This window comes from Triticum dicoccoides, chromosome 1B (assembly GCF_002162155.2).
Source record: "Triticum dicoccoides isolate Atlit2015 ecotype Zavitan chromosome 1B, WEW_v2.0, whole genome shotgun sequence".
NCBI classification, from domain to species: Eukaryota; Viridiplantae; Streptophyta; class Magnoliopsida; order Poales; family Poaceae; genus Triticum; species Triticum dicoccoides.
In genome coordinates, this window is record NC_041381.1 from 479,848,772 (window position 1) to 479,865,923 (window position 17,152).

Genomic DNA, 17,152 nt, shown 5'->3' on the forward strand with positions numbered 1-17,152 from the left:
ATCACTGAACTGCCAGAATCAGTTGGAAAGATGCAATCCTTGCAGATGCTGGACCTGTCTCACTGTGAAAAACTTCTTGGCTTGCATGAAGCAATAAGCAACCTTGTGAATCTACATACTCTAAACCTTGAAGGCTGTCACTACCTTGCTGTATTACCCAAAGGCATGAAAAACTTGAGAAGTCTTACGTACCTGAACATTCTTGAATGTCCTTTACTAACTCAAATGCCTCGTCAGATGAACCAACTCACAAGCATCAAGATATTGCCAAGGTACATTGCAGCAGAAACTCCCAAACATACCATCTCAGAGTTACGTCCTTTAGTTTATTTGAAGGAACTCGGTGTCCAGAACATGGAAAATTCTTCTTCTGCTGATGCCAGAAATGTAATCCTGCAAGACAAACACGAGCTTGAGTCACTGGCATTGAGTTGGACTGGAGATTGCACAGATCCTGAAACTAGCTCGAGAGCACAAGAAATACTTGAACATCTGAAACCACGCCGTGGTTTGAAAGTGTTACACTTATTTTCCTATCCAGGAAGGAAACTTCCATCATGGATAAACAGTGGCGTACCTTACCTAAACTCCCTTACTGATATCAAGTTGGTTAATCTGGCATGTGAAAGCCTGCCACCGCTGGGACAACTACCTAACCTCAAGATTGCTGAAGTAAGCGGAATAGATGCTGTTACATGTGTAGATGACACATTCTATGGGGCCGATGGCACATTCTTCTCATTGGAGAAACTATCGTTCTTTCACATGCCCAACCTAAAAACCTGGGTACCATCACACAGAGAAGGACTTTTTCCCTGCCTTCAAGAATTGACAATCGCCCAATGCCCAAAATTGACAGCAGTACATGTAAAACTCGGAGCTGTTACAAGCTTGATCATGCTGATGAACAATGAAAATTTGATTGCATGTAGAGGATCACTCCAAGGTTTGTCTCGGAATCTAAGGTCTCTGTCAATTTCCCTGTGTGAAGAGCTATTAGAAAATTCTCAATGTGAGGGATTGCATGAACTTCATGTGCTTGAGGAGCTCCAAATTTCAAGGTGCACAGAATTAATTTCGTTACCTGGTGGTATGAGGCATTTGTCACTCCTTCGGAGTTTGACTATAACAAAATGCACAAAATTAGAGACCTTGCCAGAGTGGTTGAAGAATATAACCTCTCTGAGATCATTGTGCATATCTGACTGTCCAAAGCTGCACATTCCCGAGAGTTTGAATAATTTGTCACATCTCCAAATTATTTTGGAGTGAAGTCCATCGATTTTCCCTTTATATGGTAAAAACTGTTTATGTAACAGGAGCAAAGAATGGTTATGGTTATGGGTACATTTTTCATTCCCTCGCAGAAAAAAAGAAGAAAGACTGGTTATGAGTACATTTTGATGTTCCTTGTTTTAATATTGTTGACATAAATACATGTGTGGCTTTGCACTACTAGCAGACAGTATGATGACTAGTTGAATGCCCGTGCATTGCTACGGAAGAATGAAAAAAATATAGCGAAAGACTGGTTTTCTCTCACACTCCATCTCTCCTCGGCAATGGTCGTGGTTGGAGTGGCAACGATCCATCGATTCTAACACGAGCAACTTCAGGGCCACCGTCCTCTTCCTCGGCTTGGTCGTATTAGTACACCTGTAGAGCAACTTCAGGGCCATCGCTACTCTGCTCAGTCGGCATACAGGTTCAGAAAACAAAGTACTCCCTCTGTAAAGAAATATAAGAGCATTTAGATCACTAAAAACACTCTTATATTTCTTTACGGAGGGAGTAATTAAGAGCTAATAAAAAACCCAGAGCTCTGCAGCCCCAGGTGCTGGAACCTGTATGCCGACTGAGCAGAGTAGCAACCTGACTTGGTTATCCTCCAGATGATAGAATCAGGGATGTCCTGGCATAGCTGAATTTGGGAGTGCTGCAGCTTCTCTAAACGAAGAGGAAATCACTGATGATGTCATTACAGATGCTATACTGAATCTTAATCCAGTTGTGCTCATGTAATGCATCAGCCACCGTGAGCACCATATACCTGTCATGCCTCTGGAGCCACATCCAAGCCCCATGATCGTACTTCTGACAGAATTAATAAGTTTCTATGATGCGGGTATTATTAATCCTATCATGAACCACTGCAATCCAAACAGATTGCTTTGGCAAAAGAAGTAATCAATTTCAAAACTGCAATGTAAGAATATTAGTAACTCACATAGGGCAGGCTTCGCCAGCATTGGCCGGACCGGTGCAGCGCCGCGCTGGCCACGCCGAGAACGCCGACTCAATAATGATGAAGATCCTGCAGTTGAACAAGAATCTGAGCCCCGCGGGGATAGGGCCAAACCCGCACGCGGAGACAACCAGTGGTCTGTTCTTGGCGGCAACCTCTTGGGCGGCGCAGGAGTGGGAGGCATCGGCGAGGTGGATTGGGATGACAGAAACTAGGGGATGCGACAGACTGGCTCGAGGGCTTGTTACCCTATGAACGCACACACGCATATCCTACCCCTATGAGCATCTCTGGAAGACTGAGTCGGCATATCATCTTGAGATTTACGAAGCCACCGTAGGCGCCTCGTCGTCGACGGAAACGTCTCCTCCCACTGAAAGCACATCGCCGAAAATTTTGAAATAAATCCAGTAATAATGCGAGCACCAGAATTTAAACTCTGGTGGATTAGGAATACCACTGTCCACCTAACCATCGTTGCATCCGGTTCTTTCGTGGAACGAAACTGTGCGGATGACAGTTCCTGACCAAACTTTGGTCGATGGGGGATCCAACGGTGCTATGTACGGCTTGATGTGGTGCATCGTGGTAAATCGTCTAGAATTTTTGAAGGGAATTTCTAATTTCCAAACGTTCGTAATATGACAATAGATCTGAACGACCCTATCATCGAGCGATCCGCATAGCACGTTCCCTCAATTCGCTCGCGCGGTACCGATTTTTATTTCCTTCTCTTGAAAACCGTTGTACGTTCGGTTCGGTTTTTTTCTTTTTTCTTCGCTATATTGATTTTTCTCGTAAAAAATGATAGTGGGAATTGAACCTCGTACCAAGAGGTATAGCTCTACACTGACTAGCCATCTACGCTAATACCTTGCTGGTGCTTAGATACAAATTAGGCTATTTTTATTTTGATAGATGCTGCTAGTGCATTTTATGGGATTCGGCTTGCCTGCTTTCTTCCCATGCTCCCATCTGTGTTCTCACTTCATTCTACGGTTTTTTTTTCCTTTCTAATCTAATCATCTTTCCCCTTATTTTAAGGGGGTGGGGCCGAGCCTAATTTTGTTTCAATCAAATCAAGCCACGTACGCGGGAGTACGAATGGGAGCATGCGCAGGGAGCAGACAAGTCTCGTCCCATTTTATGGAGCAAGCTGGATTTGCTTTTCAATTTTTTCTGGATCTGGCCAGCGGTCATGAACCATGCAACGTGGTTCTTTTAAAGATTTTTTTGGCTATTTTTATTCATTCCTTTTTCATCCAATTTTTTTTCTATTTTTCATCAGTTGTCTTTTCTTTGTTGCAAGAAGATTTTTTTATCGAGGCATAAAAATGTTGTTCAAACATAATCCCGGTTTTTTGGGTGAATGGAATGATTTTTTTATGATCGTGGACCTGATAACTTATGCACTTTTCGCAAAAAAAACTTATGTACTATCATCATGATAACTTTAGCCTGAGGAAAAAAAGTTTACAACTCGATAACCTCAACGTGGATAGCATGCTAATATAAGCACCGGAAACCTGTTATCTTACGTACAAACACCAGTAGCAGCAGTGTACTAACCAACTCCACTGCCTTGATTGTTGTCCAATAAGTAGAAATATGACAGTTAACCTTTTTTTCACTTTCATATGAGCCAAAAAAACATTTTTCTTCTTGTGTTTTTTGGATTTCTCAAATTGTCTTGTAGTCTCTCATATACCAACGAGTTACATACCTTGCTCATGTAGCCTCGTTGTAAATATCATGGCAACTTCACATGAGGTTTTTTTTATTGAAACAGACCCCGACTTCTATGCAAATGGCATGGTGATTTGTACTCTGGGACCCGATAACTTACGTATAAGTGTCGTGGTAACTTTGACCGGGGGAGAAAATTATTGAAACATCTCCCCGGTAATTTATGTGTAAACAACACGGTAATTTCTGCAAGGCAACCCTGATAACTTAGGCTAACACCACGACAACTTTGACCTGAAGGAAAAAAGTTGTTAAAAATGTACCCCGATAACATTTGTATAAACGTCATGGTAATAACGCATCATATACATGATAGCTTAGGTACAAACACCATGATAACTTGGACCCCGAGGAAAATTGTCGAAAAATATAACCTCGATAACGTTTGCGTGAATATCATGGTAATAGAAGCACTGCATACATGAAACATATTCCCCGGTACTTTGTGTGCAAATAACATGATATTATATACAGATAATAAAGTTGATAACTCACTACAGACCCCACAATAAACTTTGACCCTGTGATAAAAGTTTGTTGAAAACATACCCTGATAATTTGTATGTAAATAACATGATAATATACATACAACAAAGCTGATAACTTACTTAATCTAGACGTGGTAACTTTTCGACCAGGAAAAAATGTTGTTAAAAAATACATCCCAATAACTCATGTGTAAACAACATGATAATACACACAGCTGAGAGCTGGTAACTCATATACAAATATCGCGGTAATTTTTTGACCGAGGGAATGAAAATTGTTGAAAACATACCCCGATAACTTTTGTACAACATGGTAATATATACAACAAAGCTGATAACTCGTTGCAAACATCATAATCATTTTTGACCTGGGGGTAAAAGTTTGTTGAAAACATACCCCGAACCTTTTGTGTAAATGACACGGTAACTTATGTATGACAGACGTGATAACTTACGTAGCCCAGATGTGGTAACTTTTGGTCCGAAAAAAAATCATCAGAACATACCAACATGGGATCTAGTTTCGAAAATCTCGTTGTGACGAATTTTTTTGTGAAGACGGTTTCTTAATCGGAGTGATGGTTTGAGCTACAAAACATTTTGAAATTTGAAAAAAAAAAGAATCTAGGATAACATCAGCGTTTCTTCCTTTAGTGCATATATGCATGTAATTACAGGAAGAAGTGCACGTGAAAGGAAAATTAGTCATTCTAAAGCATGCATGTATATAATTAGAGTAAAGTAAATATCGCTCTTCCCTATTGCTAAAATCCGAACGTTTGGTAGTTATAAAAATCCCTTTTTTGAATAAATCCTAAAATAAATTTAAAATATGCGAGCAACAGTACTTGAATCTGGTGGGTTAAGAAAACCAATGTCTTCCTAACCACCCAATCAGGGGTTGGTTTGTAGTTTTTTCTTTTTCTTTTTATATAGGTCATTTGACTGAGACTTGGTTAAGTTGACTGAGATCTAGCCACATCCTTTACAATATATTAGCTTAAAAAATTATCGTAATTAATAGGAGAGGAAATTGTATTTAACCAAACATGAATATTTCGAGGAAATGTTTGGGCGAGAGATCCGTCGCCTTCTCTATGTCATGAGTGTCTTTTGTGTGTCTTCTCTCTGTGTTTTTTTTCTGCAACATTTTTGCGCGTTGTAAAATTGTCTTTTGCAAGAACACTCATGTTACAAAAAAGACAAAAAAATGCATGTATTTTCTAAAACATCAGTTGTGTTGTAAAAGAAATTCTTACATGACAACACCCATGTTGCAAGCTGCATGCACATTAAATATATCATTTTCTTAATCAGCCATCCTAGCATGGAGCATGCCCTGCGGCGTATGACAAGTTATCTCTCTCACTTCAGTGGAGTCAACGTGTTGTTTTAGTCGAAACAGACTGCTTGGAGGCTTTGAACATGATCAAAAAGGAACAAATAGACAGATCACAATAGTTTTCTAGTTTGTGAGATTAAGCTTCTTATGTCTCAGTGAAGCTCTTGTATTACTCACATGAAGCGATCTTAAAATTCTGTAAACCATGCATTGGCACCTTTTGGTAGGACGACGGGTCGAACTGTTGTATGGCTAGGTTCAGGCCCGGATGAGAGGACGGGAACTTGGTGCTCTCGGGTACTCGCGCACCCAATATGCCCAAAAAAATTAGTATTTCAAAAAAGTTCAAAAAAATCCAAATCGTGTTTGGAATCAAAGATGATCAGGTATTGTATTCGTAAAAGAAGTTTGGACAAGAAATGATTTCTGTTTACTCCAGGGCAAAAAAGACAAGTTTATGACGACAATATAGTGTGTATAGTACTTGTATATAGCGGGTTTTTTTGCCAAATCTTTGACCCGGGATGCAATAAAAGTCATTCTCTGACGAATCTTTTTATACGACTACAAACTTGATCATGTTTGATACCAAAAAAGATTTGGAATTTTTTGAACTTTTTTTGAATTACTATTTTTTTTTCATATAGGGTGCTCCGGTACCCAGGTTCCCCTTCGTATTTTCCCCGAATGAGATTATTAGAGCAACTCTAGTAGACCACGCATCTCGCCGGCCCGCAAAACGCGTTTGCAGTTCGCGAAAAAACATCTTTGCAGGCCGGCGCAGACGGCCGCAGAGGCAGACCCCCAAACGGACCCGTATAAAAGGATATTCGCGGAATATACTTTTTTACGGGTCGGCTTTGCGGGGTCTGCTCTTGCGCCATTGCATCCCGCATCCCGCCGCTCCGCAAAATATCAATACCACACCATAATTATCAATACCAACACAATACAATAATCATCCACATTACAAATAATTATTCAAATCACCGAATACAAAATACAAATAATGCAAAACTTGTTGTGGGGACCCCGACTCATAAGTTGTGATCACCGAATGCACGTGTACAATGATCCCAGAGATCAATGCTCACTGAACACACAAAAGATGAATAACAAGAGTCTTACATCCATAAATAATATCTTACATAAATTATGACCATTATGATCAAGTCTTGAGTATAACATCGCAGTGGAAATCTTCGTCGATAACTTGAACCCATGCCGTCTGCCTTAACCCTACAGGCATTCTGACTGGGAAGCGTCCTAACTCGCATGCTAGTCACCAAGGTACTCTTCTTTACATCCTGTTCTCTCATGCCTGGCCAATAAAATAACAAGTGGCAAGCCAATGAGTACTTTGAATATACTCGCAAGCAACCATGTTTTGAAACAAGGAACAACAATGCATGATATAGCACTAAGTAGGTCATTTTGCAGAAAGCTAGTTTTGAGTGCACTGACATGTTCAACAACTTGTAAGACATGCATCAGGAGAATTCAAGTAATTGTGAGAACAGGTTACAGATATCAACATAAATAGAGTTTAGAACAACTCTAGCTTAATCAACACGTCAAGTCTTTACTTGACCCATGCAACTTACACATACCAAGTTTGTAAAGTTCTGGGCATAGTTTAGGTAGCACCACCCAACTATCCTTGACCATGGACACGGCTATTCGGATAGTTTGACACTATGCAAAGGTTGCGCACTTTAACCCCAAGAATCGGGAAGCTTTCGTGTCATCCATGATCCCGCAGTACCTCAAGTACTCGGGGGGAAGCACCCGATCACTATCTTTCCCTAGGCGACTATTGGGGAACGTAGTAATTCAAAAAAATTCCTACAATCACGCAAGATCATCTATCTAGGAGATGCATAGCAACGAGAGGGGAGAGTGTGTCCATGTACCCTCGTAGACCGAAAGCGGAATCGTTTAGTAATGCGGTTGATGTAGTCGAACGTCTTCGCGATCCAACCGATCCAAGTGCCAAACATACGGCACCTCCACGTTCAGCACACGTTCAACTTGATGATGTCCCTCGTGCTCTTGATCCAGTTGAGGACGAGGGTGAGTTTCGTCAGCACGACGGTGTGGCGACGGTGATGATGATGTTACCGGTGCAGGGCTTCGCCTAAGCACTACGGCGATATGATCGAGGTGTGTAACTGTGGAGGGGGGCACCGCACACGGCTAAGGCAAAACTTGGTGTGTTCTAGGGTGCCCCCTGCCCCCGTATATAAAGGAGGGAGGGGGAGGCTGGCCGGCCAAGCTAGGCACGCCGGGAGAAGGGGAATCCTACTAGGACTTCAAGTCCTAGTAGGTTTCCACCTAAAGGAGAAGGGGGAAAGAAGGGAGAGGGGGCCGCGCTCCCAACCCCTTGTCCAATTCGGACTGGGCATGGGGAGGGGGGCGCCACCTCCTGGCCGCTGCCTGTCCTTCCCACTAAGGCCCATCAACTCTCGAGGGGGAGGGGGGTTCCGGTAACCTCCCGGTACTCCAGAAAATACCCGAACTTTTTTGGAACCATTCCAATGTCCGAATATAGCCTTCCAATATATCCATCTTTATGTCTCGACCATTTCGAGACTCCTCGTCATGTCTGTGATCTCATCCGAGACTCCGAACAAACTTCGGTCATCAAAACACATAACTCATAATACAAATCGTCATCGAACGTTAAGCGTGCGGACCCTACGGGTTCGAGAACTATGTAAACATGACCGAGACACATCTCCGATAAATAACCAATAGCGGAACCTGGATGCTCATATTGGCTCCTACATATTCTACGAAGATCTTTATCGGTTAGAGCGCATAACAACATACGTTGTTCCCTTTGTCATCGGTATGTTACTTGCCCGAGATTCAATCGTCGGTATCATCATACCTAGTTCAATCTTGTTACCGGCAAGTCTCTTTACCCGTTCCATAATGCTTCATCCCGACACTAACTCATTAGTCACATTGCTTGCAAGGCTTATAGTCATGAGCATTACTGAGAGGGCCCATAGATACCTCTCCGATACACGGAGTGACAAATCCTAATCTTGATCTATGCCAACCCAACAAACACCTTCGGAGACACCTGTGGAGCATCTTTATAATCACCCAGTTACATTGTGACGTTTGATAGCACGCAAGGTGTTCCTCCGGTATCCGGGAGTTGCATAATCTCATAGTCTGAGGAACATGTATAAGTCATGAAGAAAGCAGTAGTAATGAAACTGTAACGGTCATAATGCTAAGCTAACGGATGGGACTTGTCCATCACATCATTCTCCTAATTATGTGATCTCGTTCATCAAATGACAACACATGTCTATGGTTAGGAAACATAATCATCTTTGATTAATGAGCTAGTCAAGTAGAGGCATACTAGGGACACTATGTTTTGTCTATATATTCACACATGTATCAAGTTTCCGGTTAATACAATTCTAGCATCAATAATAAACATTTATCATGATATAAGGAAATATAAAATAACAACTTTATTATTGCATCTAGGGCATATTTCCTTTAGTCTCCCACTTGCACTAGAGTCAATAATCTAGTTCACATCGCCATGTGATTTAACACCAATAGTTCACATATGTATGTGATTAATACCCATAGTTCACATCGCCATGTGACCAACACCCAAAGGGTTTACTAGAGTCAATAATCTAGTCCACATCGCTATGTGATTAACACCCAAAGAGTACTAAGGTGTGATGTTGTTTTGCTCGTGAGAGAAGTTTAGTCAACGGGTCTGTCACGTTCAGATCTGTATGTATTTTGCAAATATTCTATGTCTACAATGATCTGCATGGAGCTACTCTAGCTAATTGCTCCCACTTTTAATATGTATCCAGATTCAGACTTAGAGTCATCTGGATCGGTGTAAAAGCTTGCATCGACGTAACTCTTTACGATGAACTCTTTATCACCTCCATAACCGAGAAATACTTCCTTAGTCCTCTTAGGTAACTAAAGATAACTTTGACCACTATACAGTGATCCACTCGTGGATCACTATCGTACCCCCTAGCCAAACTCATAGAAAGGCACACAACTGGTCTGGCACATAGCATGTCATACTTTATAGAACCTATGACTGAGGCATAAGGAATGACTTTCATTCTCTTTCTATCTTCTGTCGTGGTCGGGCTTTGAGTCTTACTCAACTTTACACCTTGTAATACAGTCAAGAACTCCTTCTTTGACTGATCCATTTTGAACTCTTTCAAAAAATTGTCAAGGTATATACTCATTGAAAAAAACTTATCAAGCATCTTGATCTATCTCTATAGATCTTGATGCCCAATATGTAAGCAGCTTCATCGGCGTCTTTCTTTGAAAATCTCCTTTCAAACTCTCCTTTATGCTTTTCAGAAAAATTCTACATCATTTCCGATCAACAATATGTCATTCACATATACTTATCAGAAAGGTTGTAGTGCTCCCACTCACTTTCTTGTAAATACAGGCTTCACCCCAAGTCTGTATAAAACTATATGCTTTGATCAACTCATCAAAGCGTATATTCCAACTCCGAGATGCTTGCACCAGTCCATAGATGGATCGCTAGAGCTTGCATACCTTGTTAGTATCTTTAGAATCGACAAAACCTTCTGGTTGCATTATATACAGCTCTTCTTTAAGAAATATCCATTTAAGTAATGTAGTTTTGACATCTATTTGCCTGATTTCATAAAATATGGCAACTTCTAACATGATTCAGACGGATTTAAGCATCGCTATAGTTGAGAAAATCTCAATGTAGTCAACACCTTGAACTTATCAAAAACCTTTTGCGACAAGTCGGGCTTTGTAGATAGTAACACTACTATCAGCGTCCGTCTTCCTCTTGAAGATCCATTTATTTAATATGGCTTGTCGATCATCGGGCAAGTCCACCAAAGTCCACACTTTGTTCTCATACATGGATCCCATCTCAGATTTCATGGCCTCAAGCCATTTCGCAGAATCTGGGCTCATCATCACTTCCTCATAGTTTGTAGGTTCATCATGGTCTAGTAACATGACTTCCAGAATAGGATTACCGTACCACTCTGGTGCGGATCGTACTCTGGAAGACCTACGAGGTTCGGTAGTAACTTGATCTGAAGTTTCATGATCATCATCATTAGCTTCCTCACTAATTGGTGTAGGAATCACTAGAACTAATTTCTGTGATGAACTACTTTCCAATTTGGGAGAAGGTACAATTACCTCATCAAGTTCTACTTTCCTCCTACTCACTTCTTTAGAGAGAAGCTCCTTCTCTAGAAAGCATCCATTCTTAGCAACAATCTTGCCTTCGGATCTGTGATAGAAGGTGTACCCAACAGTTTCCTTTGGGTATCCTATGAAGACGCATTTCTCCGATTTGGGCTAGAGCTTATCAGGTTGAAGCTTTTTCATATAAGCATCGCAACCCCAAACTTTAAGAAACGATAACTTTGGTTTCTTGCCAAACCACGGTTCATAAGGCATCGTCTCAACGGATTTTGATGGTGCCCTATTTAACGGGAATGCAGTTGTCTCTAATGCATAATCCCAAAACGATAGTGGTAAATCGGTAAGAGACAACATATATCGCACCATATCTAATAAAGTACGGTTACGACGTTCGGACACACCATTACGTTGTGGTGTTCCAGGTGGCGTGAGCTGTGAAACTATTCCACATTGTTTTAAATGAAGGCCAAACTCGTAACTCAAATATTCTCCTCCACGATCAGATCATAGAAACTTTACTTTATTGTTACGATGATTTTCCACTTCACTCTGAAATTCTTTGAACTTTTCAAACATTTCAAACTTATGCTTCATTAAGTAGATATACCCATATCTGCAAATCATCTGTGAAGGTAAGAAAATAACAATACACGCCACGAGCCTCAACACTAATTGGACCGTATACACCAGTATGTATTATTTCCAATAAGTCAGTAGCTCGTTCCATTGTTTCGGAGAATGAAGTTTTAGTCATCTTGCCCATGAGGCATGGTTTGCAAGCACCAAGTGATTCATAATCAAGTGATTCCAAAAGCCCATCAGCATGGAGTTTCTTCATGCGCTTTACACCAATATGACCTAAACGGCAGTGCCACAAGTATGTTGCACTATCATTATCAACTTTGCATCTTTTGGCATCAATATTGTGAATATGTGTATCACTATGATCGAGATTCAATAAACCATCAACATTGGGTGTATGACCATAGAAGGTTTTATTCATGTAAATAGAATTATCCTCTATTTTAAATGAATAATTGTATTGCAATAAACATGATCTAATCATATTCATGCTTTAACACAAACACCAAATAACATTTATTTAGGTTCAACTCTAATCCCAAAAGTATAGGGGGTGTGCAATGATGATCATATCAATCTTGGAACCACTTCCAATATACATCGTCACTTCACCCTCAACTAGTCTCTATTTATTCTGCAACTCCTGTTTCGAGTTACTAATCTTAGCAACTGAACAAGTATCAAATACCCAGGGGTTACTATTAGCACTAGTAAGGTACACATCAATAACATGTATATCAAATATACCTTTGCTCACTTTGCCATCCTTCTTATTCACCAAATATTTGGGGTAGTTCCGCTTCTAGTGACCATTTCCTTTGCAGTAGAAGCACTCAGTTTCAGGCTTAGGTCCAGCTTTGGGCTTCTTCACGGGAGTGGCAACTTGCTTGCCATTCTTCTTGAAGTTCCCTTTCTTTCCCTTTGCCCTTTACTTGAAACTAGTGGTCTTGTTTAATCATCAACACTTGATGCTTTTCCTTGATTTCTACTTTCGTCGATTTCAGCATCACGAAGAGCTCGGGAATTTCTTTCGTTATCCCTTGCATATTATAGTTCATCACAAAGTTCCAGTAACTTGGTGATGGTGACTAGAGAACTATGTCAATCACTATCTTATCTGAAAGATTAACTCCCACTTGATTCAAGCGATTGTAGTACCCAGACAATCTGAGCACATGTTCACTGCTTGAGCTATTCTCCTCCATCTTTTAGCTATAGAACTTGTTGGAGGCGTCATATCTCTCAACTCGGACATTTACTTGAAATATTAACTTCAACTCCTGGAACATCTCATATGGTCCATGACGTTCAAAATGTCTTTGAAGTCCTGATTCTAAGTCGTAAAGCATGGTGCACTAAACTATCAAATAGTCATCATATTGAGCTAGCCAAACATTCATAACATCTGCATCTGCTCCTGCAATAGTTCTGTCACCAAGCGGTGCATCAATGACACAATTCTTCTGTGCAGCAATGAGGATAAACCTCAGATCACAAACCCAGTCCACATCATTGCTACTATCATCTTTCAACTTAGTTTTCTCTAGGAACATATAAAAAACATAGGGAAGCCATAACGCGAGCTATTGATCTACAACATAATATGCAAAATACTATCACGGCTAACTTCATGATAAATTAAAGTTCAATTAATCATATTACTTAAGAACTCCCACCTAGATAGACATCCCTCCAGTCATCTAAATGATCACGTGATCCATATCAACTAAACCATGTCCAGTCATCATGTGAGATGGAGTAGTTTTCAATGGTGAACATCTCTATGTTGATCATATATACTATATGATTCACGCTCGACCTTTCGGTCTCAAGTGTTCTAAGGCCATATCTGCATATGCTAGGCTCGTTAAGTTTAACCCGAGTATTCTGCATGTGCAAAACTAGCTTGCACCCGTTTTATGTGAACGTAGAGCCTATCACACCCGATCATCACGTGGTGTCTCAGCACGAAGAACTGTCACAACGGTGCATACTCAAGGAGAACACTTATACCTTGAAATTTAGTAAGGGATCATCTTATAATGCTACCGCCGTACTAAGCAAAATAAGATGCATAAAAGATAAACATCACATCCAATCAAAATATGTGACATGATATGGCCATCATCATCTCATGCTCATGATCTCCATCACCGAAGCATCGTCATGATCTCCACCGTCACCGGCGCGATGATACGTCTCCGACGTATCTATACTTTTTTATTGTTCCATGCTATTATATTACCCTTTTGGATGTTTATGGGCTTTATTTTACACATTTATATCATTTTTGGGACTAACCTACTAATCAGAGGCCCAGCCCGTATTGCTGTTTTTTTGCCTATTTCAGTATTTCAAAGAAAAGGAATATCAAACGGAGTCCAAACGGAATGAAACCTTCGGGAGCGTGATTTTTGGAACGAACATGATCCGGAGAGCTTGGAGTGCAAGCCAAAAAGCTGCCGAGGAAGCCACGAGATAGGAGCCCCCCCTGTAGGGCGCGCCCCCTGTCTCGTGGGCCCCTCGGGCGGCCACCGACGTACTTCTTCCTCCTATATGTACCTACGTACCCCGAAAACATCCAGGAGCACCATGAAACACAATTTCCACCGCCGTAACCTTCTGTATCCGCGAGATCTCATCTTGGAGCCTTCGTCGGCACTCTGCCGGAGGGGGAACCGACCACGGAGGGCTTCTACATCAACATCCTTTCCCCTCTGGTGAGTTGTGAGTAGTTTACCACAGACCTACGGGTCCATAGTTATTAGCTAGATGGCTTATTCTCTCTTTTTGGATCTCAATACAATGTTCTCCCCCTCTCTTGTGGAGATCTATTCAATGTAATCTCTTTTTGTAGTGTGTTTGTCGAGATCCGATGAATTGTGGGTTTATGATCAGATTTATCTATGGATAATAATTGAATCTTCTCTGAATTCTTTTATGTATGATTGAGTTATCTTTGCAAGTCTCTTCGAATTATCAGTTTGGTTTGGCCTACTAGATTGATCTTTCTTGCCATGGGAGAAGTGCTTAGCTTTGGGTTAAATCTTGCGGTGTTCTTACCCCGTGATAGAAAGGGTTGCAAGACACGTATTGTATTGTTGTCGTCGAGGATAACAAGATGGGGTTTATATCATATTGCATCAGTTTATCCCTCTACATCATGTCATCTTGCTTAATGCGTTACTCTGTTCTTATGAACTTAATACTCTAGATGCAGGCAGGAGTCGGTCGATGTGTGGAGTAATAGTAGTAGATGCAGGCAGGAGTCGATCTACTTGTTATGGACGTGATGCCTATATACATAATCATGCCTAGATAATCTCATAACTATGCACTTTTCTATCAATTGCTCGACAGTAATTTGTTCACCCACCATAATACTTATGCTATATTGAGAGAAGCCTCTAGTGAAACCTATGGCCCCCGGGTCTATCTCTTATCATATTTGCTTTCAATCTACTTTTATTTGCGTCTTTATTTTTTGCATCTATATTATAAAATACCAAAAATATATTAATCTTATCTTACTATCTCTATCAGATCTCACTTTCGCAAGTGGCCGTGAAGGGATTGACAACCCCTTTATTGCGTTGGTTGCGAGTTCTTAGTTTGTTTGTGTAGGTGCGTGGGACTTTTGAGGAGCCTTCTACTGGATTGATACCTTGGTTCTCAAAACTGAGGGAAATACTTACGCTACACTTGCTGCATCACCCTCTCCTCTTCGGGGAAAACCAACGCTAGCTCAAGACGTAGCATGCGACACCTTTTTCTCCATCGTACCATTGTTGTCGTCTCGCTAACTATTGCATCTACGACTATCGGTACCGCTTAGTGATAAAGTAAAGAAATTACATGGCTATTGCATTGCTTACAATAAAGCGACAACCATATGGCTCCTGCCGGTTGCCGATAACTCTGTTACAAAACATGATCATCTCATACAATAATTTATATCACGTCATGTCTTGATCATATCACATCACAACAAGCCCTGCAAAAACAAGTTAGACGTCCTCTACTTTGTTGTTGCAAGTTTTACGTGGCTGCTACGGGCTTCTGTCAAGAACCGTTCTTACCTACGCATCAAAACCACAATGATTTTTCGTCAAGTGTGTTGTTTTAACCTTCAACAAGGACCGGCCATAGTCAAACTCAATTCAACTAAAGTTGAAGAAACAGACACCCGCTAGCCACCTATGTGCAAAAGCACGTCGGTAGAACCAGTCTCATTAACGCGGTCATGTAATGTCGGTCCGAGCCGCTTCATCCAACAATACTGCCGAATCAAAGTAAGACGTTGGTGGTAAGCAGTATGACTATTATCGCCCACAACCCTTTGTGTTCTACTCATGCATAAAGCATCTACGCATAGTCCTGGCTCTGGTACCACTGTTGAGGAACGTAGTAATTCAAAAAAATTCCTACGATCATGCAAGATCTATCTAGGAGATACATCGCAACAAGAGGGAGAGTGTGTCCACATACCCTCATAGACCGAAAGCGGAAGCGTTTAGTAAAGCGGTTGATGTAGTCGAATGTCTTCACGATCCAACCGATCCAAGTACCAAATATATGGCACCTTCGTGTTCAGCACACGTTAAGCTCGATGACGTCCCTTGTGCTCTTGATCCAGTTGAGGATGAGGGTGAGTTCCGTTAGCATGACGGTGTGGCGATGGTGATGATGATGTTACCGGCGTAGGGCTTCGCCTAAGCACTACGGCAATATGATCGAGGTGTGTAATTGTGGAGGGGGGCACCGCACACGGCTAAGGCAAAACTTGGTGTGTTCTAGGGTGCCCCCTGCCCCCGTATATAAAGGAGCGAGTGGGAGGCCGGCCGACCAAGCTAGGTGCACCGGGAGAAGGGGACTCCTACTAGGACTCCAAGTCCTAGTAGGTTTCCACCTAAAGGAGAAGGGGGAAGGAAGGGAGAGGGGGGTCGCGCCCCCAACCCCTTGTCCCATTCGGACTGGGCTTAGGGGCGCACGCCACCTTCTGGCCACTGCCTCTCCTTCCCACTAAGGCCCATCAACTCCCTGGGGGGGTTCCGGTAACCTCCCGGTACTCTGGAAAATACCCGAACTTCTCCGGAACCAATCTGATGTCCGAATATAGCCTTCCAATATATCAATCTTTATGTCTTGGCCATTTCAAGACTCCTCGTCACGTCCGTGATCTCATCCGGACTCCAAACAAACTTCAGTCATCAAAACATTTTATGTCTCGACCATTTTGAGACTCCTCATCACGTCCGTGATCTCATCCGGGACTACAAACAAACTTCGATCATCAAAACAATAACTCATAATACAAATCGTCATCGAACGTTAAGCGTGCGGACCCTACGGGTTCGAGAACTATGTTGACATGCCCGAGACACATCTCCGATCGATAACCAATAGTGGAACATGGATGCTCATATTGGCTCTTACATATTCAACGAAGATCTTTATCGATCAAACCGCATAACAACATATGTTGTTCCCTTTGTCATCAGTATGTTACTTGCCCGAGAT

The 17,152-nt window shown here is 41.6% G+C and overlaps 1 protein-coding gene across 1 annotated transcript; it reads right to left on the reverse strand.

The window, feature by feature from the left end:
* Positions 1-1,795: 1,795 nt before the first annotated feature.
* Positions 1,796-2,514, reverse strand: LOC119350495. Its single transcript, XM_037618303.1, has 3 exons — positions 2,228-2,514; positions 2,051-2,094; positions 1,796-1,947 (listed from the first exon to the last, which is right to left on the reverse strand). The coding sequence occupies exons 1-3, from the start codon at positions 2,512-2,514 to the stop codon at positions 1,796-1,798; spliced, it is 483 nt and encodes a 160-aa protein (XP_037474200.1).
* Positions 2,515-17,152: the final 14,638 nt, after the last annotated feature.

Coding starts and splice junctions, on each gene's coding strand:
- LOC119350495 (XM_037618303.1), bottom strand. CDS start 2,514: ATGCGTGTGTGCGTTCATAGGGTAACAAGCCCTCGAGCCAGTCTGTCG. Junction 2,095..2,227: donor GCTGGCGAAGCCTGCCCTAT/GTGAGTTACTAA, acceptor TAATTCTGTCAG/AAGTACGATCATGGGGCTTG. Junction 1,948..2,050: donor TGGCTCCAGAGGCATGACAG/GTATATGGTGCT, acceptor CTCTTCGTTTAG/AGAAGCTGCAGCACTCCCAA.